The following is a 21,974-nucleotide window of genomic DNA, read 5'->3' on the forward strand; positions in this document are numbered from 1 at the left end:
TCTGTTGGTTCTAGCAATGCATTTGTACTGAAGTTTGTCCTGTAGCTGGAAACTTCTGAGGGGTGAACGCAGCATATTCTGGTTAGCATTGAGAAATGAGGCCTTGAAGCATGCACTTGAAGGACATGCTGATTTAATAGTTATGTTACTATACCTCAGTTTTTCCGTATGTATTTTATGCACATAATATTAACGTACTTAGATATGATTTCACATAGCTGGAAGAAGCAAACATCCAGATTGTTTTACAGCAAATGAACAGAATTTAGCAGAACTGAAAAATTTGCTCGGGTTTTTATTTTAAGCAAAATTATAAAATGGTAAGCTTTTAGAAAAAAGCAGTGCAGCCTTAAGTAAACCTTAAAAATCTTTATGGGCAGATTCACATCATGAAAACTTCTAACATTTGATAAAGCTAAAAGGGAATAACTGAAATCTTGTTTACAAAAGCTACCCTATTGCACACTGCCTATTGACATTGCATACAATGAAACTTAAGAAAAAAGCTTTTGTTTCGCTAAGGGAAGAAGTTACTAACTGCTGTTTTGTCTATTGATAATATTTTCTGTCATTATTTTAATAAAATTCAGTTAAACAGGTTCCTTATTACGAATTGTTCACATAAGCTGTATTTCTTTTCTGTAGTTTTTCCTGCTTCAGGTTCTCCTCAAAGGAGTGTTGATCAAAGAAGTACAACTTCAGCTGCTTCTGGTCCTGTAGGCATAGTAACTGTTATCAACGGTGAATCAAATAGTCTGGCACCTGCTCCCTATCCTCCTGATTCCCTGGTTTCTCAAAATGAGAGTGAAGAGGATGAAAATCTAAATCCAACAGAAAAACTTCAGTAAAAGTTCTTTAATTTTTTTTTTTTTTACCATTTGCTTTAGTGATTTGGACTGTTACTTTTTTAATAAGTTTTGTTTTAAGTAACTACTTCCATTTTTTGATCTACCTAATATAGTATTCCAGACTACTTAGTAAACAATCTAATACTGTTAACTGAATTCAGAGGTTGAAGTTGAAAGTTCTTATAGCTTGGAAACTGGCAGTAAGCTCTTAAGAACTTCAAAGTATATATATTGTTTTTAACTACATAGATTGGCTTAATACAGCAAAACAGATGAAATACTCTTTTTTTCCTCCTCAGGAAGCTAAATGAGGTTCGTAAGAGGCTGAATGAGTTACGTGAGTTAGTTCACTACTATGAGCAGACATCTGATATGATGACAGATGCTGTGAATGAAAACACTAAGGAGGAGGAAGAAACAGAAGAATCAGAAAGTGATTCTGAACATGAGGATCCACAGCCTGTTACAAATATTAGGTTATTGTATTTTTTATTATCCAAAGTCTTTGTAGCTGAGTTGTTGCTTCAAGAAATCTGCAATACATTATTTGAGTCAACCAGAAGTAACTTAATTCTTATTACACTTACTACTCAAGTGCTTATTACACTAACAAAATGACAAATTTTTTAATTTGAGGTAACTGTTACATGAATGTTTAATAATTGTCTAATCCTTGGTGTATTATTTATTTAGATTAGCATGAACATTTAGAGAATCACTATAAGACTTCAAAAACCTGTAATTCCTTTGGGTTTAAGTAGTGAATTACATGTATGGAATTTCACTAGAAGATTACAGTCTCATACTAGAGAATTGGAGTAAAAAATCCCTTCAGTTTACAGAGACATTTACAGCTATAGTCTGGCACCTGTGTGCATTGAGGATCTTCACTCCGTAGAAACTCGGTAGAACAGTCACTTAGCTATGCAACATATAAAGCTTTTCTAACAGACATATGCCTGTAAGGCCTAATGGATTGTTGCAGGGGATAATTTAAAGCTGCTTTTATTTTATTTTTTTTTAATTTTTTTATTTTTTTTAATTTTAAAAAAGGTAATCTGTTGGAAGGATGGATATGGAAAAACTCCCAATGTCTGGACAGATTTTATATGGGGTGGAGCTGGTTTGGGGGTTTTGTTGGGATTTTTTTTAGGTGGAGGGGTAACAACATCCATTCCTAAAAATGATAGGTAGAAAAAGGCTGAAGTAAAATTGTATACATACCAGTTTTTAAAAAGTTAACATGAGTAAATTATTTTACCTAGAAACCCTCAAGGAATCAGTAGTTGGAGTGAAATAAATAGCAACTCAAATGTACAGTGTGGAGCTAATAACAGAGATGGAAGACATCTTAATACAGACTGTGAAATAAACAACCGATCTGCTGCTAATATAAGGACTCTTAAAATGTCTTCTGCCTTAGGTATGTTCTAAAATCTTCCAGTAATTTTACTTCTTAGTTCAAATAAGCTACATGGAGTTCGGGAGATCTTTGTATGATGAGCAGAGTATTCGAGAGTCTGATCATTAAGCTAATATTTTTCAAATGTCCATTAATTACAGTGGACTTCAGAAGTTCAGTAATGTGTCTTTGGTATTGTTTTGTTTCCTCCTCTCCCTGTTTCCAGACTGTCATAATAGGGAGAATGACAAACACCTCGACCTACCCCAAGGTGAAGATGAGGAAGTGGAAGAAAATCGAGTTAGTGAAGATTCCATTTCTAGTCACAGAAGCAGCCTGGGTGATGTTGCTGGAGATGCCGAGTTTGAGCAGAAGATCAATAGGCTTATAGCTGCAAAACAGAAACTTAGACAGTTACAAAACCTTGCTGCTATGGTGCAGGTATGCTGTAAATATCAATCTAGCGTTCATTATTTCATGTAATGTGTAACTTCTGATAGTTGGAAAACTGCTTAATGCAACATTTAAAATGCTTATTTTTAGGCTAGGGAAGAAAAGATACTGTTTGATTTTTCTGAATTCAAGGGTGCTACTTCTGAAGTTCAATTCAGGGATTTTCTTGGAGGATGCTAGCCTAAGAGAATGGTGGTCTTAATATTTTACCTTAGCACTGGATTACAAAATGCAAATCAAGAAGTTGATCAGTATTAATTTTTAAAATATGAGACATTTCTTAATTTTTTTTTTTTAAATTTAGATGTTTTTTAAGATTATACTGAACATTCAACACGTTTATGTTTTTTGAACCCTAGGATTTATGATGTTGTTCAATCAATTTCAAACTTTTCATTAAAATCTTTGGATGTTGCAGCGTGTTTGACTTGCAGTATTTTGGTTTGGGGGCAGTTTTATTTATTTCAAGAGTTTTGAGGGCCAGCTATAAGTTGGAAGTGTTTTTATTTGCAATATCTCACGTTAATTTAGTGATGTTAGCAGTACAACTTCATGGATCTAACGTCCCTTCAAAAGCTCACATTTGAGCACCATGTGCTGTAATGTCTGCATACTGAACACACATAGGTGTACCAGAAATGAAAAGGCTTTATGTGAGAACTTAAAAATCAAGCTCAGTTGGAACCTATGTTTGAAAATAGCAACAGTACAAACACAATATTGTTATTTCAAGATAATACTCCTATCAGGAACTTCTCAGCATTTTAATCAGTATTGTTTTTTATCATCACTATAGAGATGCTAATTGTGCAGTGCTATAAATCGGAATTAGAGATGATTCAGCAGCTTCCTCAATAAATAACATAACTAATGGCGTGTGTTTAATCATCATATTTCCAAGGCTTGTTATGTGTATGTACTCAGTAAAGATACAGTAGGTCTGTGAGGTGTGTCATTCTTGGTCACCAGTGATCTCTCCTGCAGAGTTTATTAAGACACATTGGAAAACAAAAGCAGCAGTGGCTATAGCCTTCATATTTTCAATTTGAGAACTGGAAATACAGAAATTATGAAAAAAAAAAAAACTAAATAGAAAACCAGTAGGACTTCCTCCAAAATATTTTAGATTTAGTTTTCAAGAGTAGTTTTGTTATTAAGTTCTTAATACTTACCTTCACTGACTGCAGTAAATAAGCAGTCTTGTTCACCTCAGTCTTCTGTTCCTCCTTCCACCTCTACCTCCTTCATATGCTTGTATGTTTCTGTCCACTGAGTCACAGGCAAGTAGTTTATGCTTCCACAATGAGACATATTATTTACATTTATAGTGGAAGTTTCGGTAGTTGAGGTTGAGCTAAATAACTTCAAATTCTCTTATTAACTCAATTTATTTTAAAGTCGTGATGCCATGGTGATAATGATTTCTCAGTTCTTGATTTGGACTAAAGGTAAAGCTATTCGGAGTGATTAGTTTTGAAAAAATCAAACTAGACAAGCTTAACAAACTAGATTTGTTACTTTTTTTTTTTTTTTTGTATCAACTTGATACAAATCTAACTGCCTTTCTGACATCCTTTTAGGATGATGATCCAGAACCTCAAGGAACAATTGCAAATGCGTCTAATATTGGTGACTTGTTGTGTGAGATGGAAGAGACAAAGCAACAACCAAACAATGTCCGAGCAAGTTCCAACAAGTTAAAAAAAGATGTACGACTGAATGAAAAAGCAAGGTAAGCCTTTGTCAGAGGATGGTAGTGCTGTGCTTCAGGCAACTTCTTGCCAAGTAACATTTGGATAACTCACACAGGGAGAAGTTCTATGAAGCTAAACTTCAGCAGCAGCAACGGGAGCTTAAGCAGTTACAAGAAGAAAGAAGAAAACTGATTGAAATCCAGGAAAAAATTCAAGTGTTACAGAAAGCTTGTCCTGACCTTCAAGTAGGTAGAAAGTATTTCTTTGCTATCTTAAGGTGTTGAGCAAAAAACCATAAAGTATCCTGCTCACCATTTTTTCCTTATGAAAATTGGATAAAACTTAAAATTGGTAATACTTGTATAGTGTAAGCAGGTGGACTTTTAAACTTAGTCTGCTTTAAACATAGTGTGCTTATGTTATTTACTTTTCAGTGGTTCTTGTTCAGTGGTTAGTGTATCTTAATTTCACTGCAGTTTGTCTAAAAAAGACTTGATAGAGTCTTCAAAGATACAGAACCTTCTGTCTTAGTTTTAGCCAGAAATTTGTCAGTCACGGTTTGTTTACTTCTCTTAGTAGTCATTGGTATTTTGGAACAATGCTGTGTCTTGTAAGCATGATCAACACTTCATTGCATTTTAACTCTCTAAGAACCTTACTGTTTTGCATGCTCTTTCTATGAAGTGAGCAGTAAAGTATCAATAGAGTGCATCTAGAACATTAACTAATAATATGTAAATTAAGTTTTGTTGATTTCTAGGTAAGTTTTGAAGTAAATATTTAGTCTTGATTCAAAAGTCCTATTCCCAAGATACTGACTTTCTTGGCTCACAAAGCCTGAACGGTGTTGGGATTTAACTGCTGGTAAGTTTTAGAAAGGTATTATACTCTGTTTTGCCATTTTGCTTCTCTTTCAGTTGTCAGCTGGACTGGGTAACTGCCCAACAAATAGACAGACTTATCAAGCAACATCAGCTCCATCCATGAATGAGTGTAACACAGCTGGCAAGCCTTTATTTGAGTGTGATGAATCTGTACCAGTAGGCAATGAGGTATTTCATACTTGATATACAGTGACTTAAAAAGGGTTTAGAAAGAAGTTTCAGGTGGCTTGAACACATTTTAAGTAGCTGGCCTGGATTGGAGTAGTAGGTATTTTAACAAAGCATGTATAACTTTTTTATTTCATATTTGGAAAAAATGAAATTTTCTCACAAATAAATCATATTATTTATATATATATATATAGCACTTGTTACCAAATATTAATATGAAAGTTGAATTAATTTTCAACTTTTACTGTGAACATTTGTTGATGTATACTGTAGTCAGGTCATCTCTGGAGAAAATGATGAAAATATTTGTTGAAGCCTGGTTTATCTTTGTGTTTTCCTTCACCCTTTCCCCTGAAATTGTCTTTAATAATGATCTGGATAGTACTTATTCTTTCTGGAAATTATGCTGGTATTATATTCTATATTCTATATTCATACTGCAAGCAGTTATGGTCTGAGATGAGAAGACATGAGATTTTAAGAGAAAAATTGCGACAGAGAAGAAAGCAACTAGAAGCTTTAATGGCTGAAGATCAGAGAAGGAGAGAGCTTGCAGAAACAATATCTACTGTTGCTGCATCTGTTAAAAGTGAAGGGTCAGAAGCCCATTGTACTCCACAGCAGAGCAGGACTGAAAAGTAAGAGCACAAGTTGTTCTATATTAATCAATGGGTGCTTCTGTTGTTTAGTGGGATGTCAGTGTTGGGGGCAGTTTCCTGTCTTCATCTGAACACTGAATGTGATGATTTAACAGAGTAGGAAATTAATTTCTTGACTTGCAAAGTGACTGTTATTTAGCAGCCTGCCAGTTTTATGGATTTTCCCAGCATATTTAGTCTCTCCTTTTCTACCAGTGGGGAAAAGAATCATCGAAGGAGAAGAAAATGTATGGAAAATGCCAAGTGATCAGAGTAGTTTTTTTTTTCATCGATACCCATTTTATAGCGTAGTAAAGTAATACATTTCCAAAACAGACAGTAATTTCATTTATCTGTCCCAGTATAGAAGCAGAATGCAAGTTTGCATTGGTGAGAATCACAGAGTCAACTGGGTTGGAAAAGACCTTGAAGGTTGAGTCTAACTTATGACCTGACACCACCTTGCCAATGAAACCATGGCACTGGATGGCCCATCCAGTCTTTTCTTAAATGCCTCCAGGGATGGTGACTCCACCACCTACCTGGATAGCCCATTCCAATGCTCGGTCAGTCTGTGAAGAACTTCTTCCTAATGTCCAGCCTAAACCTTCCCTGACGCAGCTTAAGATTGTCCTCATGTCTTGTCACTGGTTGCCTGGGAGATGAGGCTGACCTCCACCTGGCTACACCCTCCTTTCAGGCAGCTGTAGGGAGTAATACAGTCTCCCCTAAAACCCCTCCAGGCTAAACAACCCCAGCTCCCTCAGCCACTCCTCATAGGACTTGTGTTCTAGACCCTTCACCAGCCTTGTTGCCCTTCTCTGGACATGCTCCAGCTTCTCAATGTCCTTCCTAATTTCCTGGGGCCCAGCACTGGACCCAGCACTCAAGGTGTGGCCTACCATGTGCCAAGTACAGGGGAAGAATCACTTCCCTGGTCTTTCTGGCCACACTGTTCCTGATTGGCCTTCTTGGCCATGTGGGCACACTGCTGGCTCATGTTTAGAACGGTTTAATTCTTTTTAGTGCAGCTTGATTCATTGCAGATAGACTTGCAATTGTCAACAGATTGTTTAAGTAATTCATCATAAATTTGAAAAAAAATACTCTTTTTCCAAACACCCTTTTTCTCCCTAACCCTGCAATGTTCACTAGGACAATGGCTACCTGGGGAGGTTCTACCCAGTGTGCCCTAGAGGAAGACAATGGAGATGAAGACGGTTATCTCTCTGATGGAGTTGGTCAGGCAGAAGAAGAGGAAGAAGATGCATCCAGTTTGAATGACAGTTTCTCTGTTTATCCCAATAACAACATACCAGAAAATGCCTATTTTGTTAAAGGAAACAAAGATAGGTTAGTAGCTTATTTAGTAGTTATTTGTTAGTAGTAGTTAGTAGTTATTTGTTGATCTAATGCTTGTCTGAGTGTATTTGGAAGAGGGTGGAAGAAGCATTGCATTAGCTACAAGGCATTCTGACAGCAAATGAAGATTTCTTTCTGCTTATTAGGGAGCTGTGTGTAGTGGCAATTTCTTATCTGAGTCTTTGTAGCTGCAATGCATATAACTGATTTGGTGTTTTGTTTTCAGTCTTATTAAAAGTCTGCCATTGAGCTCTCCAGTTGTGTGGCAGTGGCTCCTGATGTTCCCATTTATTTTTAATCATCTTGAAAGATAACCAATCTGTGTGAAATTTTTGCTGTGATATAGATCAGTCTCTTAAAAAACAGTAGTTCGGAGAATTAAACTAACTCTGAAATTTTTCCTTCTAAATTGCTGGCTTCTGTAGTTGTGAAAACTATTTCTTAATTATTGTGAATAATTTTAACTTTGGTTTACCTGATTGACTTATTTCATAACCTTTGTGTGATTAAATGAAAATGCCATGTTAAAAATAATGTATATCTCTGCAGTTATTTCTTCAGGTTTGGATACCAAAATGATTTTAGTAGACAGTGGGTTAATCAGGAGCTGGACTTGTCAATGTATTATGCTGGTGGCTTCTATTTTCATCGAGTACATGTTATATAGTAATGGAAAATACTAAAATCAAGACCCAGACACAGTCTTAACCCTTCTTTTTTGACAGTCATAGGCAGGTGGGGGACTCCTGTTTTCCATTTGTTTAGGATAGTATTGGATTCAAAAAATGGCATGTGTGATTAACTGGCCTTTGCCGTGTGAGTTTTTGATGTACAACTTAAATATAATTTGAATAATGGAAGTATCATTACTTGTTTGAGTTGTCTGATTTTGTCCTCATTTTTCAAATTTTCCTAACCCAGGTGGAAAAATTGCCATCCCCTTTCAGCAGATGGAAATTTTCGTCCAGCATCTAAGGCTAGGCAACAGCAAAACATAAGTATGCGGCGTCAGGAAAATTTTCGGTGGATGTCTGAGCTTTCCTATGTGGAAGAAAAGGAACAGTGGCAAGAGCAGATCAATCAGCTGAAGAAACAGCATGAATTTAGTGTCAGCATTTGTCAAACTTTGATGCAGGATCAACAGGTAGATATGAAGAACAGTTATTTTGCTGTTCTTATTTGTCTTTTGTTCTCTTTCTAACTTTTTCTAGCAATTGCTTCTGGTTTTTGTAATTCGTCACTGTTACATATTTTCTTTCCACAGACGCTCTCTTGCCTTCTTCAGACTTTGCTTACAGGCCCCTACAGTATGATGCCCAATAATGTTGCATCGTCGCAGATACATCTTATTATGCATCAATTAAATCAGTGTTACACTCAACTGACTTGGCAGCAGAATAATGTCCAAAGGTTTGTTGACTCTATTAGTGTTTAACTATGGAATTTGAAATGCTTCAGTAACAGGAATATGGTTATGTTAATAAAATATTACAGATAATGGTTAAACATGTGACTCTTGAACTTCTGAGATGATTATGAGCTTTTGAAATTGTATGCAGCATTTCTGGTTGTCTTTTCTTTTTCCCCACTGCCTCTTTAACACGTTTAAGAGTACTTTCTCAGTAATATTTACTAGCAAAAATCAGTTGCAATAGTTATTTTTTAATATGCTTGTGTCTGTAGTCCTCACTAGACTACCTGGCAAGATTCTGAATTCTAATGGTAATATACAACAAAAAGCTTTTTGTCCTTTTGTAGTGTTTTCAGTTAGAATTTATGCTTCTCGCCTTCTATTTTTATGTACTACATTTGCCTGAAAAATGATCTTTTTTCAAAAAAGATGTAATAGTCATTTTAATTCATTGCATGAAAGTTGAAGCTCTTCATCTCTGTTTTGTTTTTGGTAAGTGGTATATAGGTGCTGTCCTCTTACACAATCTTTTGAATTAATTTTAACCTCAGTTCTGTAAATTGTATATTTGATTGTTTCTGTTGAAGTTTTCAGCTTGCTTATTTCTTTAGTAACTAGTCAATTTTTTTTTTGTTCTTGCAAGGATGTTTAATCTGTGTATATATGACCACTAGTACAGAGCAGTTAATTTTAAACCAACTCAGGATTAAATACAAGTAATTTTTGTCTTGAGGGTTTTTTTTATTAGCCAAATAGAGCTCTTCTTTATATATGTTACATGGTGTAGGTAAAATAATATGAAGCTCAAATTAATTGACTGTTTTCAAATTCAAATTAAATTTAGAGTTTTCCTGTGATTTTCTTTTTTTTCCCCACATTGTTATTTTTTCTTATTTTCAAGGTTGAAACAAATGTTAAGTGATCTTATGCAGCAACAAGAAAAACAGCGTCAAGAGAAATCATCAAGAAAGGAGAGAGGCAGTAGTGCACCACCTCCTCCCTCTCCTGTTTTCTGTCCATTCAACTTCCCTCCACAACCTATGAACCTCTTTAGTGTTCCAGGATTTAATAATTTTTCTTCCTTTACTCCAGGTGAGTACTACTATAGGTGTGAGAAGTAACATGAATTTAAAAAATTGACATTTTCTCATTTAATTGAAATTGTAATGTGAACTTAATGAAACTTTGTTACTTTTCCTTTGTATTGAAATGGTCTTAAGCAGAAGTTTACTATTTACTGCTGGTAATTGTATATTTTTACTTCAGTATGAAGAGCAAGACTCTGTCAGTATGAAGTTAGTTATACTTGAAAATGCTCACATCATCCAACGTATGAAAAACAATGTTTGATGCTTTTATGTACCTTCAACAATCATTTTATAGTTGAAATCGTGTTCTAAGTGAATCCTGTAATTGGAAGGTGGCACTTGGTAATTATTTCTGTTTCTCTTGGAACTTCAAACACTCATGTTTGTTATAAATGCCTGTAAATGGAGCCTGTTAACCAGTTTTTGTTCCCCTCAGAGTTATACAGTAACTGTTGACTTGGATGCAATTTTCCTAATCTACTTTCGCTGTTGAATTTGGAGGAAAGGAATGTAGGTGTTTTATTGTATAATTTAAAATAAACAAAACTGTCTAAATATATTTCAGTCTTATTAGGAAACCAGGAAATAGGCATAGATCTAGATTACAACTTCCAAATTGCAAAGTTTGTTTTCTATTTGAGAACATTTTTAAAATCGCATGGAACCTGTCCAAAAGTATAGTTACATTCAGTTTGGCACTTCCATAAAGATTCAGATGTTAAAATTGAAGTAGTATGAATCTGACTTCTTTGGCTCTGTAAGTACTTGAACCATTGGAATTTTCTCGTCAATTTGATGGTGGTTGAAATATCAATAAGGTTTTTAGGGAGACAGAATTCTGCCTTTTTTTTGGAACTGTTGTTATTTTTGCTTTCACTTTTAGGAGCTCTTTGCTGGAGTTTCTTGAAGGACCTTCATATCCACTGATGGAATTGTAGTATCCAGTAGTGTTTGAAACCTGCACTAAAGATAAATTCTGATTGCTTACAGTGCTTTCAGGATGAAAATAGTTCTTGCTTACTTCCCCACTGTATTTTTGCTTCATAATTTCATGCTGCCTCAAATTTGAATTTTACTACACAAATAGATGAGGTAAAATCTTCTGACTCTCTTGTTTACTTTGTAGGTATTAACTATAATCCAGTGTTCCCATCTGGTTTTGGAGATTTTGCACAGAATGTTTCTCCACGCAGCAGTGAGCAGCAGGAGCAACAACATCCTCTAGATCATAATACTTCTGGGAAAACTGATTATGTGGCATTCCCCAAACCTTTTGAAAGCAGTTCCTCTAATGGAGCAGAAAAACAAAGGTATTTAATGTCAAAGTGCAGGTCTCCTTTAATACTTTCTCTTCCCTTTTCTGGGGCTTGTGGGAATTCATCATTCATTAAGGGAATTTGTTGTCATAGAATTACGATATGAGCTTTACTTTCGTAATTTCTGGTTTAATTTTTTTAATTTTTTACAGCTGTGTTCTGCTTCTCTATATATTAATGTATCATTTAATGAACATTTTAAAATCAAATGCAGCCTTGGAGTGGTTTTGTAACACTTTCTGTAAGTGGAGGAGGATTTTGTTCATGTGGGATTATTTTGAAACTGAGTTGTTTGAATTACTAAAGGATGTAAATTCAGTGAATGCTTATTTTTTTTCTGCTACTGTAGATTGTACTGAATATTGCTTTAAGAAATGTTTTATCTGTGGTACTATTTGAGCACAGCAGTAGCTGCATAAATATGTTCGTGTTGAAACCAGCAATAGATGGGAAGTTGTTCTGTTTTCCATTTGGAAGGGTTCTCTGGAATTATTTATTTTTCAATATTCATTTGGTGTCTAAATAACAAGGGCATGTAATTTGCTTTACGGATAAACTGTTTGCCTGGTAATACATGATGTTTCTATCTGAGAGACTAGGTTATGGTGTACTGAGGTTGGTCTGTGGGTCTTTTTTTTTCTGACAGAAGGACTCATAGACAGCCTGAAGAGGAAATGGAAAACAGATCAACATGGCTTGATGATAGCCAAGAAATGAAAAAAGATGATCAGTCTCATCTGAAAGCAGGTTTTGCAGTTTCAGTACAAAACATTGCTTCTGGTCATAAAAATCAGTGTGATAGGAACCGGAGAAGAGATTTTGATGAAGAGTCTTTGGAGAGTTTCAGTAGCATGCCTGATCCAATAGACCCAACTACTGTGACAAAGACATTTAGATCTAGAAAAGCATCAGCACAAGCAAGCCTGGCATCAAAAGATAAAACACCCAAATCAAAGAATAAGAGGAAGAGTTCTTCTCAGCTAAAAGGCAGAATTAAAAATTCTGGTAGGTTGTAAAGTAATCTTGGGTACTGTGGCAAACTTGGCTTGGATTATAATCATTATATTCCAGAGAATTTATTCTCCATAAATGGTAGCTATAATAATGAAAATAAGTTATTGAAATGACTTCATTTTATATAATACAACTGCATAAGTTTTTTTAGGACTTCAGTAAATAGAAAATAAATAACCAATTGAGATACCATGATTTAAAAGGATCATGGATACAGATATGTGCAGATTTGAAATAACAAGGAGAATCTTCATTGTCTTCGTGTTCAGACTGGATTATTTGCTGAAAAATATGCTTCATTGAAATTCTGAGGAAAGAGGGACAATAGTAGTATAGTAGTACTGTTGAGGTTGCTGAGGATTTAGTACTGCTGGATGGCTTCAATGTACGGAGGAAAATTTTAGTCTAGGAAGCATCATTAGTATTTTGCATCTTTAAGAGTGCCTTTGAACAAATTTTTTAAAGCAGTAAAACATTTTGTACACTGTTTCTTTATTTCTTCCTTTGCATTTTCTCCCATTAGGTTATGAAAGTGCAAGTGCTTCTAGTGTGTGTGGACCCTGCAAGAACAATAAAAGCAGTCACTCTGATGACGTGGTTCATGCAAAGGTGTTCAGCAAGAGGAATCAGGAACAACTGGAAAAAATAATTAAATACAGTAGATCTACAGAAATGTCTTCAGGTACTCTTCTCTAAATGCCTAATTTTTTTGTCAACTTGTGTGAGTAAGGGACCTTAGTTGTTAGTGTGTTACTTGAACGCAGTGCATTTTGACAGGAAGACAGGACTGTATATTTAGTATGTGGATTTTGCATTTTAATTTCTAAGGATGCTGTAAATGTAAATGTCTAAAAAGTGGGATAGTAATTGCTTTGGGGTGTTTTCTGTATATTAAGTACTTGATTAAAGTAATTTAGAAACCTGTTACAGTACAAGAAGCAAAAGTGTAACCAATCTCACCTATTTTCTGGTGATTTTATACAAAGTAACTGCAAAACTGATGAAACTTTCCTTAGCGTTTAAACTACATCCTGTACTGCATACATGTCTCCTTCCTATTCGTGCTTAAATGAGCTCCATCAAATATCATTCAAATTCAGTCTTATAACATCACATAAACCCCTTCATTTTTGCCATCTGCACTGCTTTTCTTGTATCTAGGTCATAAAAATTCTCTCTCCTGTGCCTTTTTTGGTTCTGCCAGTATTTCTGTTTTGTTTGAGAGATGCGGAAATTGTAGTCATTGTAGCACAATATAAAGCTTTGCCAGTGTAGCTGTGTCCGCACTAAGAGCTGTTTATTAGTGTACATAATAAATTTCACTGGTCAAGTTCTCATTCTCACAATAAGCAGCTCTGATGTGGTTTGGATAACTAAGCAGTCTTCCTCCTGCTGTTTTGTATAGACCCTGTCTTTATTTCTGGTGCGCATTTTTGTGTTTATCACTGTCTATCCCCACTTTCCTACAGCGCATGCTAGGAGAATTCTGCAGCAGTCTAACAGAAATGCATGCATTGAAGCGCCAGGTAATGCATTCACTGCTTAGCTTCAACAATATCCTATTATTTATTTTTTTTTTCTTCTCTTACCTTTGGTCCTATAACTCACTGTTTAGCAGATGTTCAAGATTAGTGCTATGGCAGCACCTTCTCTGTAACTGAGACAAGTTACTTAATGAAATGCAGTATTACACAATGCTTTGAATTACAGTTGTGGAGAACATGGTTACCACATTCTTGATGAGTAACAATTTACAAATAGAAAATACAGAGGTAGATACTACATCAAAAAACTGATTTCAGTAGGCATTTTTAGCATGTTTAAATGCTTCTATTACATATTACGTATGGAGGAGGGAAGCAAATTGTGGTAACTTTTCAAAGGCTGAAAAAGCTTCCCTGTGCTTAAAAAAATTGCTGATAATCAAGTTGCACAGTAATGTTTGCTGTTTTGCTGATAACTTCATTAACTTGAATACTAACAAATACACATCTGTTAAACTGAGTTTTCCAAATTTAACTATGTTTCCATTCAGCACTTTTCAAATAATGTAGGTAATAGTTTGATTGATGTGATGCAAGGATAATACTTAATTTTCAAGTGAATGGGAGATTTATTAGGGAATACATTTTCTTCACATACATATATAATAGGGTTTAAGGGTAGGAGGTTTTTTTTGTGAACTTGGGAGTGACACTAGACATGTATGAGAATGTACCTTTTATGTTGGGAAAGAGTGGCTTTCTTGAGTTCAGTCTAAAGCTTTCTTTAATGCTGCTTGTGTTGCAGAAGTGTGGACTCTTTGTACTATATAAACTTGAGACCTTTTGCTATGTTTCTTGAAATGTCTTAAAACTCCATTTTCAGTGTTTAATACCTATTCTGAAAGCATCATTGTGGTGTGTGCATTATTCTCTATTATAAAGAATGCTTTCTAAAGATATTGTCCAGAAGTGTAAAGAAAATTAATTTTATGATTGCTGTATTTTGTATTTCATATATTAAAGATTGCATAAGGGATAATTTAAGCATGTTTGCCCTTCAGGAAATTAATAAGCTTCATGAAAGCAGCTTTATTAGGGAATCTGCGATGGTTGAGACATAATTTGTATACCTGTAACTTGAATACCTGATAGGCAGTTGTCTATTAAATGGATGCCTGTCAAGGACTTAACAAGTTCCTTTATTTTTTTCTACAGAAACTGGTAGTGATCTTTCTATGTTTGAAGCTTTGCGAGACACAATTTATTCTGAAGTAGCAACTCTTATTTCTCAAAATGAGTCTCGTCCCCACTTTCTTATAGAACTTTTCCATGAGCTTCAGCTGCTAAATACAGATTATCTGAGGCAAAGGGCTCTATATGCTTTACAGGTATGCACAGAATTTTTTATTTTCAACATGAATAAAGCAAACTTTAGATCTTTTTTTACAGCATAGCTTATCTTTTCCAGGATATAGTGACCAGACATATATCTGAGAAAAATGAAAAAGGGAAGTGTGCAAAATCACTGAATTCTGCAACATGGGTGGCATCAAATTCTGAACTCACTCCTAGTGAAAGCATTGCCTCTACAGATGATGTAAGTTTTCAAATTCAGAAGCTACTGACGGCTTTTCCTGTATTTCAGTTAGCACACATACATGCTTATCTACTGAAATATACTAGGATTTGAATTTCATTAAAATTAGTATCGACTTACACAGACTACTCTAACCAACTAGTGGCAAGAGAATCAATGCAAAAGTGATAAAATGTGGTAAGATTCTCAGTACTGCAAATGAATGACGTGTCAGGGATGAATGAAACATGGAGAGGGATGTAAATCGGAAACTGATACATTCAGAAAGAGACAAAATTCTCTTCTGAGTACGGTCAGGGCAAATACTGATCTCATGAATCTCTAAAAATTTTTGCTTTTTTTGTATTTAAAAAATTACTTACACCTCTGTACAGTTCCTTGCATATTTTGTACTTGAAGTGTTTGAAGCAAGTACGGTAGATTCACCTGAAGGATTTATATCCTGAAAGTAGGGTTGTTCTCCAGTCAGGCAGTCTGGTGATGAACCCTCATACCACAAGTCATTGAAAAGAACTGTGGGCTTGTTCACACATATGTGAGAGTATGGTGTGTTCCTTCTTTGTATTCATTTGTCTGGTATGTTTTAGGAAACTTTTGGCAAGAACTTTCCTACAGAAGCATGTCAAGATTGTGAACAACCTGATGTAGACAATGGGAGTACTATGTCTACTTCTTCAAATTTTGAACCCTTTGCCACTGATGACCTTGGTGAGAATGATGTGACTTACTGTTTTAGGTGTTACTTTCTCTCTCCCTAAATGCCTGCAACTGTCTGCACTTTTGTACACTGTTATTTGATTTCTAGTGTGTAATTACACGTTTTGTAAGACAAAACATAATTAAATTACCTAATTGTGATACACTGAGTTTATCAAAGTAATAATATAATAGCTTATTATATATCAAAGTAATAAAATGTTATAACTAGTTATATGTAGATTTCAAAACTTGGAGCCTTAAAGTAATTTTTATTATTGTTTATTTGTCTATCAATTGAAAACTTTTTATTTAGATTAAAAAGTGTTTTTATTCTAAATATAGGCAACACAGTCATTCACTTAGATAAAGCTTTGTCTTGGATGAGGGAATATGAGCGTATGAAAGTTGAAGCTGAAAGTACCCTTGACTCTGAGGGCTGCTCTAGTAATTTTCAGGGTGCTTCTACTGCTAAATTAGAAGGTATGCACATATACATATATTTTACTTAGTTTTAGAAAATAATTATAATAACTATCAAGCTAAATTGGTTTCCTCTTTATTTAAATTGAAAGCTTAGCAAAGTTTGAAAGGGTATTTACATACTTAAGGAAATAGTATTTATTTTTTAAAATAAAAAATAAGTTTTTGAAAGTGGTATTTATTTAATAGTAATGTTGAATGTATTAAATGTACTGCTTTTTTACTTTTTTTTTAAAATTAAAACAAGGTCCAGGTACGAGTGAATGTCAGTCTGTGCCACAGTCAGATGATGTTTCTGCAGTTCCATGTCCTCGTATAGATACTCAGCAGCTTGACCGGCAGATTAAAGCAATTATGAAAGAGGTCATTCCTTTTCTGAAGGTAAGGGGTCTTTATAATATGGTGGGAATTAGAAGAATGAGAAAAGCACTTGTATAATTGCACAGAAGAACGTTATTTAAAACCTAAAGCTTGCCTCTTAGAAACAGCTGCCAATAAATATGTGTTCGGTTGCAGACAATGCTGAAGAGTAAGTAAGAACTAGATGCTTCCACAGCAAGATTCTGGGTAGTTTTTAATAGGAGAAATAAAGAGTGAGGTTTCTAGATTTCATAGGGCAGGTGGACTTGATATCAAAAAGAGTAGAGGTTGCTTGCTTTGGAGCTGACAAAATTAAATATAGGAAAGTTTGAGAATGTACTTGTGAAATATTTGGTGCCTTTTAGCAGACAGAACTGAGATCACTAATTAAAACGGTTACATATACAGTAATAGGGTATGTTTTAAGAATACTTCTGAGTAGTTGAATTTAGCATTGTTTTCTCCTCTTTACAAATATATTTAAAGTTGTTGAGATATTTTTAACTTCTGTGACTACAGAGAAGAAATGTTCTTCTTTAAAGAAGGAGAAATAGTCACAGTTCCTCCTTTGCAAGGTTGGAGAGCAGAGAAGATTGAGTTGTTAAATAGTTAAGGCATCTCCCTGTTCTTTTCTATATGTATGCAGAGTGTATAAGCTTAGGATTGTCTAATAAGGTATTTGGTTGATACTAGGTTTAAAAACTGTATATTGTTGACATGTCTGAGTACCTGAAAACTTGGTTTTTATTTGCAATTTTAAGGCTGCATGTAACAGTAGATATCTTAATATACACTTTAATGCACTTGTGTACACAGCCACAATATATGAGGCTTCTTAGTTTGGCCAAACATTGTAAGATGGCAAGTACTCATGTACTGGAAAACTGAGATAAATCTGTATGTTGTGACCAGTCAGTCATTCATGAAGTATGGTGTTTGTGAGATTGATTAGGACTTTTTTGTGGTGGGCTGTTTCTTTAGTGGACATTTAGTGGACAGGTGTTTTTTTTTTTAAATTAATTTCTGTAATTGGGTTGATGGCTAGTTTTTCTTTTGAAGTGGTAACAAATCTCATTCTGTGATACTTGTGTAGGAACACATGGATGAAGTATGCTCTTCTCAATTACTGACTTCAGTAAGACGTATGGTCTTGACTCTTACACAACAAAATGATGAAAGTAAAGAATTTGTGAAGTTCTTTCATAAGCAGCTTGGCAGTATACTTCAGGTTAGTAGTTTTTCAGTGCTGTTTTGCAACACTCAAGTTGGCTAATGAGCAACAGATAAACCAGCTTCTCTGAAGTTGTATTTTACGCCTTGAATAACATGCTGTTCTCCCTCAGCTTTGATGCAGTGATGAGGTATTACCTTAGTTCCCAAACTAATGATTTACTGCACACAGAACATCTTTTCTGTCACAGCCAGGTAGTGAGAGGTGTATCTCTGGCCTGTGGCTGTCTTCAAGGAGAGCTCTGGTGATGCTTTTCATGGACACCTTGTGTAAATTTCTGAAAATCTGTAGTGTGCACTTTTTCATTCTTTTTTTACTACAAACATGGAGTTTAAATCGTGAGCGTATTAAGTTCTGTGTTATGTGACTGGAGATTCCATGGAAAATCTAAGACACTAAAACGTTTTTTAAAAATATGAGCTAATAAATATATATAACTAATTTTGAGTTATTAGAAATATGAAAAATACTTAGTCTTTAAAGCTTGAAAGCATGTTTCGGAAACTGAAGAATTATTTTTCTTCACAGGATTCACTGGCGAAATTTGCTGGTAGAAAATTAAAAGATTGTGGGGAGGATCTTCTTGTGGAGATCTCTGAAGTGTTATTCAATGAATTGGCCTTTTTTAAACTCATGCAAGACTTGGACAACAACAGTATTTCTGTAAAGCAGAGATGTAAACGAAAAATAGAAACTACTGAAGTAATGCAGTCTTACGCTAAAGAGGTTTGTTTTATTTTATTTTTTAAAAATGTAGCTTTTCTGAGATTGCTGAATATGTGTATTTTCTAAACTAATTTGATTACCTTATTTGATACCATACATATGTTTATTTATTTATTTTACCAGTTGCTGTGTAATCACAGTATTGCTTGTGTACTTGTGTGTTTCCTCAGTAAGGGCAAGTTCTGTGTTGCAGATGAGTGTCTGTTACAGATACCTAATTGTATAGACTTTGTTCATAATTCAGAGGAAATGTTTTAATGGTTATATGTGAACATAGGAAGGAATAAACAAGTGTTGAAATAGTTTTAACACCTGGGGCCATTGAGTAGTTTCACCCCTGTAGGCAGCTGAGCCTCTCACAGCTACCCAGTCCCCTCTGTGGGGTGGGGAGACAGAAGGGTAAAACGGAGAAAGCTTGTGGGTTGAGATAGACACTTGAATTGGTAAGCAAAAGCCATATATGCAAGGAGGGCAAAACAAGGAATTCGTTTACCACTTCTCATGGGCAGGCAAGTGTTCAGCCACCTCTAGGAGAGCAGGGTTACATCAAATGTAATGGTGACTTGGGAAGTCAAGCACTATTGCTTTGCATCTCCCCTGCTTCCTCACTCTTGGCCCAGCTTTATATGCTGAGCATGATGCCACATGGTGTGGAACATCCCTTGTGTTAGTGAGGATCATCTTCCCTGCCTGTGTCCGCTTCCAAGTGCTGTGAATTCTCAGACCTCTTGCTTTTGGGGTGGGGTGAGGAGCAGAGGTCTTGACTCTGTGGAGTGCTGTTTGGCCGTAATGAAAACTTCCCTGTGCTATCAACCCTGTGTTCAGTTCAAATTGAAAATGCAGCCTCATACTTCTTCTACTGTGAAGAAGTTTAACTCTATCTCAGTGTGTTGGCTTTGCATGGCCCCACTGCACCCAGCTAAGTATTCTGACATATTGGAGGCCCCAGTTCATTATCTCTTTAGTTTTGCCTGCTGGTTTCCTTGCAGTAGCATGGTTAGGCATCATTTTTAACAAATTGGAGTAAATCCTCTGAAGCTGTACTGTACTTTGTTTGTTGGCATATGCAGAAAGAATCAGTTTCTGGACTTGGTATGTAAAATATATATAAACTTTTCAGAAGTATTTGAGATTCTAGGACATATTCTTGCTCTAAAAGGCAAGCTTTGGATAGGTTTCATGCCATTCACATTATTAATCTTAGTACTGCATTTATTGGGAGCATAGCTGCTTTTTTTTAAGCTATATGATCTGTTTACAAAACAAATAATAAAATTCAGATATATCAATAGCGTGGCTGGTATGAGGGAGACTGTGGAGTGCCTTGTAAAGAGGCCAGAGGAACATTCTGAATACAGAAAGACTCAGACATGACTTCCTATTTTATCTAAAGTTGCCCATTGGGCCTTTGTTACATAAAGAGTTGGTTTATACCTGCTATGAGAAAGCATGGAGCCAGCTTAGATTCAGCATTTCTTCTCTCCTGGAAGACAGAATTAGGGTTAAGGTCAATGTTAGCCTCATTGCTGTGGCAGAAGTTGAGATTCAACAAAGCCTGAGATGAGCCAGAAGCGGTAGGTCCTGGTTACTTTGTACAGACCTGCACAGTTCTCTGTATATGGTCTTCTCACAGCCCTCAACTCTGGAATTCTGATGCAGACATATTTGATCTTGCTTGATTTTTTGGCTCTCTTGAGTCCAGGAAAGTAACTGCTGAAAACACAGCTCTTTGTCTTGATCAGCATGGGACTCGTGAAGTGGTTTGAGTTGGAAAGGACCTTAAAGATCATCTAGTTTTGACCCCCCTGTCCTGATGTATCTAATTCTGTATGCTAGATATGATTCAACCACAGACAGGATTAGCCCAATATAAACATAATTGTTTAAATAAGAAGGGTTAGCACAGATTTTTTTAATGCTTTGCAACTCTGAAATTTTGAAGACATCTGTGTGTACTAAAGTCCCTGTGGCTTCCTGCTGTTTTAAGATAGCAGTTCTTAGTAAGATTAGCATTTCAGCCTGGCTTTCACAAAGCTGTAGTTTGATTCAGTATTTTGAAGTTATTTCAGTTTAGAATTGAAGACGCTGTGTTTCTTCTAGGCAAAAAAAGGTCTCCAGGTGGATGTTTGTTCTTCTGTTGAAGATGTCGATGAGGACAAAGTATGTGTATGCCTTTCAACTGTCTTTATTCCTCAGATAAGTTCGAAGGTCACTTAGTGTTACTGTTGTCTGTCATAGGAATCGAGTATCTGTAAGCAGCCCATTTTCCAGTCTTCAGAAATGTATTAATCTTCTGTTATTTTCAGTGATTTATTTTATCAAAGTAACAAAATAAATTATAATTTCCATTTCTAAGGACAGCTTAACTATTTTTAGCAGTTAACATTTTCCTTTTTAATGGTATGGAATTAGTTGATTTGTTTTCCATCTTCAGGAGAAGGTAGATGTTCTGCACTGGGACATGTGGTATTTGAGGTTTCAGAGTCCAAGCCTGCCTGTGCTCTGGCTATGAAATGTTAGTGCTCAGAATTTGTCCCTTTCCAAGTTTCTTTTGAAAACCACTGATATCACTGGAGGGATATGTGTTGTGTATGAAGTTTTAAATGGTCTGCTGGAATGTTCACTTTCTCCAGCCAAGGGAATGATACAGGTATATATACTAAGTAGAATGTTGATTGCTTTCTGATATGGATATAGGTATAGGAGTAGGTGTGTGTGGGAGTGGAGTCAGCGCTTGCTTCTAGGGCTTAGAGCTTCTGTCACACTGCTTTGGAAGTAAAAGTGGGAAGCTGTACATCACTTGTTACCGTTGCTGTAGTGTAGAGGAGTTCTTTCAAGATTTGGAGTCAAACTCAGGGCTGTACTTGAGATTCATATAGGAAGAGCAGGATTTTCTCATTCAGCATATTTAGCAAATCATTCAGCAGAGAGACTGCTGAGGAGATGCTGCTAAAGAAATGACTGCATTAAAGAAAAGCTGCAGTTAGGAATATTTTTGCTCCTCATTACGAGGAGCAGGGAAGTTGCTGGAAGGTAGTCGTGCAGATGTGTCTGTCTTCTTGATAATGGCAAATGTAATTTAAAGGATTTTTTTAACCTAGCATGCTAATCAATGT

General features: G+C 35.5%; 1 protein-coding gene across 19 annotated transcripts in view; it reads left to right on the plus strand.

Moving 5' to 3' along the window:
- PCM1 (pericentriolar material 1) overlaps positions 1 to 21,974 on the plus strand; it is a 42,593-nt gene that overhangs the window by 13,589 nt on the left and 7,030 nt on the right. For 10 of the 19 annotated variants that reach the window (XM_088056951.1, XM_088056953.1, XM_088056956.1 and 7 more), the window contains 24 exons: positions 646 to 844; positions 1,148 to 1,324; positions 2,114 to 2,271; positions 2,477 to 2,691; positions 4,284 to 4,435; positions 4,513 to 4,642; positions 5,315 to 5,449; positions 5,897 to 6,090; positions 7,246 to 7,443; positions 8,374 to 8,596; positions 8,717 to 8,862; positions 9,765 to 9,955; positions 11,078 to 11,261; positions 11,914 to 12,272; positions 12,805 to 12,963; positions 13,751 to 13,807; positions 14,981 to 15,153; positions 15,234 to 15,362; positions 15,950 to 16,070; positions 16,404 to 16,541; positions 16,789 to 16,922; positions 17,995 to 18,129; positions 18,661 to 18,858; positions 20,959 to 21,018. In XM_088056951.1, the coding sequence (XP_087913077.1) occupies positions 646 to 844; positions 1,148 to 1,324; positions 2,114 to 2,271; positions 2,477 to 2,691; positions 4,284 to 4,435; positions 4,513 to 4,642; positions 5,315 to 5,449; positions 5,897 to 6,090; positions 7,246 to 7,443; positions 8,374 to 8,596; positions 8,717 to 8,862; positions 9,765 to 9,955; positions 11,078 to 11,261; positions 11,914 to 12,272; positions 12,805 to 12,963; positions 13,751 to 13,807; positions 14,981 to 15,153; positions 15,234 to 15,362; positions 15,950 to 16,070; positions 16,404 to 16,541; positions 16,789 to 16,922; positions 17,995 to 18,129; positions 18,661 to 18,858; positions 20,959 to 21,018 (3,965 nt within the window). Of the gene's footprint in view, positions 1 to 645; positions 849 to 1,147; positions 1,325 to 2,113; positions 2,272 to 2,476; positions 2,692 to 4,283; positions 4,436 to 4,512; positions 4,643 to 5,314; positions 5,450 to 5,896; positions 6,091 to 7,245; positions 7,444 to 8,373; positions 8,597 to 8,716; positions 8,863 to 9,764; positions 9,956 to 11,077; positions 11,262 to 11,913; positions 12,273 to 12,804; positions 12,964 to 13,750; positions 13,808 to 14,980; positions 15,154 to 15,233; positions 15,363 to 15,949; positions 16,071 to 16,403; positions 16,542 to 16,788; positions 16,923 to 17,994; positions 18,130 to 18,660; positions 18,859 to 20,958; positions 21,019 to 21,974 lie in introns of those variants that run through there. The other 9 variants (XM_088056955.1, XM_014262657.2, XM_088056959.1 and 6 more) reach the window with 8 other exon arrangements.

Source organism: Pseudopodoces humilis, chromosome 6, assembly GCF_049639895.1.
Source record: "Pseudopodoces humilis isolate 2021_Gansu_Grassland_sample_001 chromosome 6, ASM4963989v1, whole genome shotgun sequence".
Classification (NCBI taxonomy): domain Eukaryota; kingdom Metazoa; phylum Chordata; class Aves; order Passeriformes; family Paridae; genus Pseudopodoces; species Pseudopodoces humilis.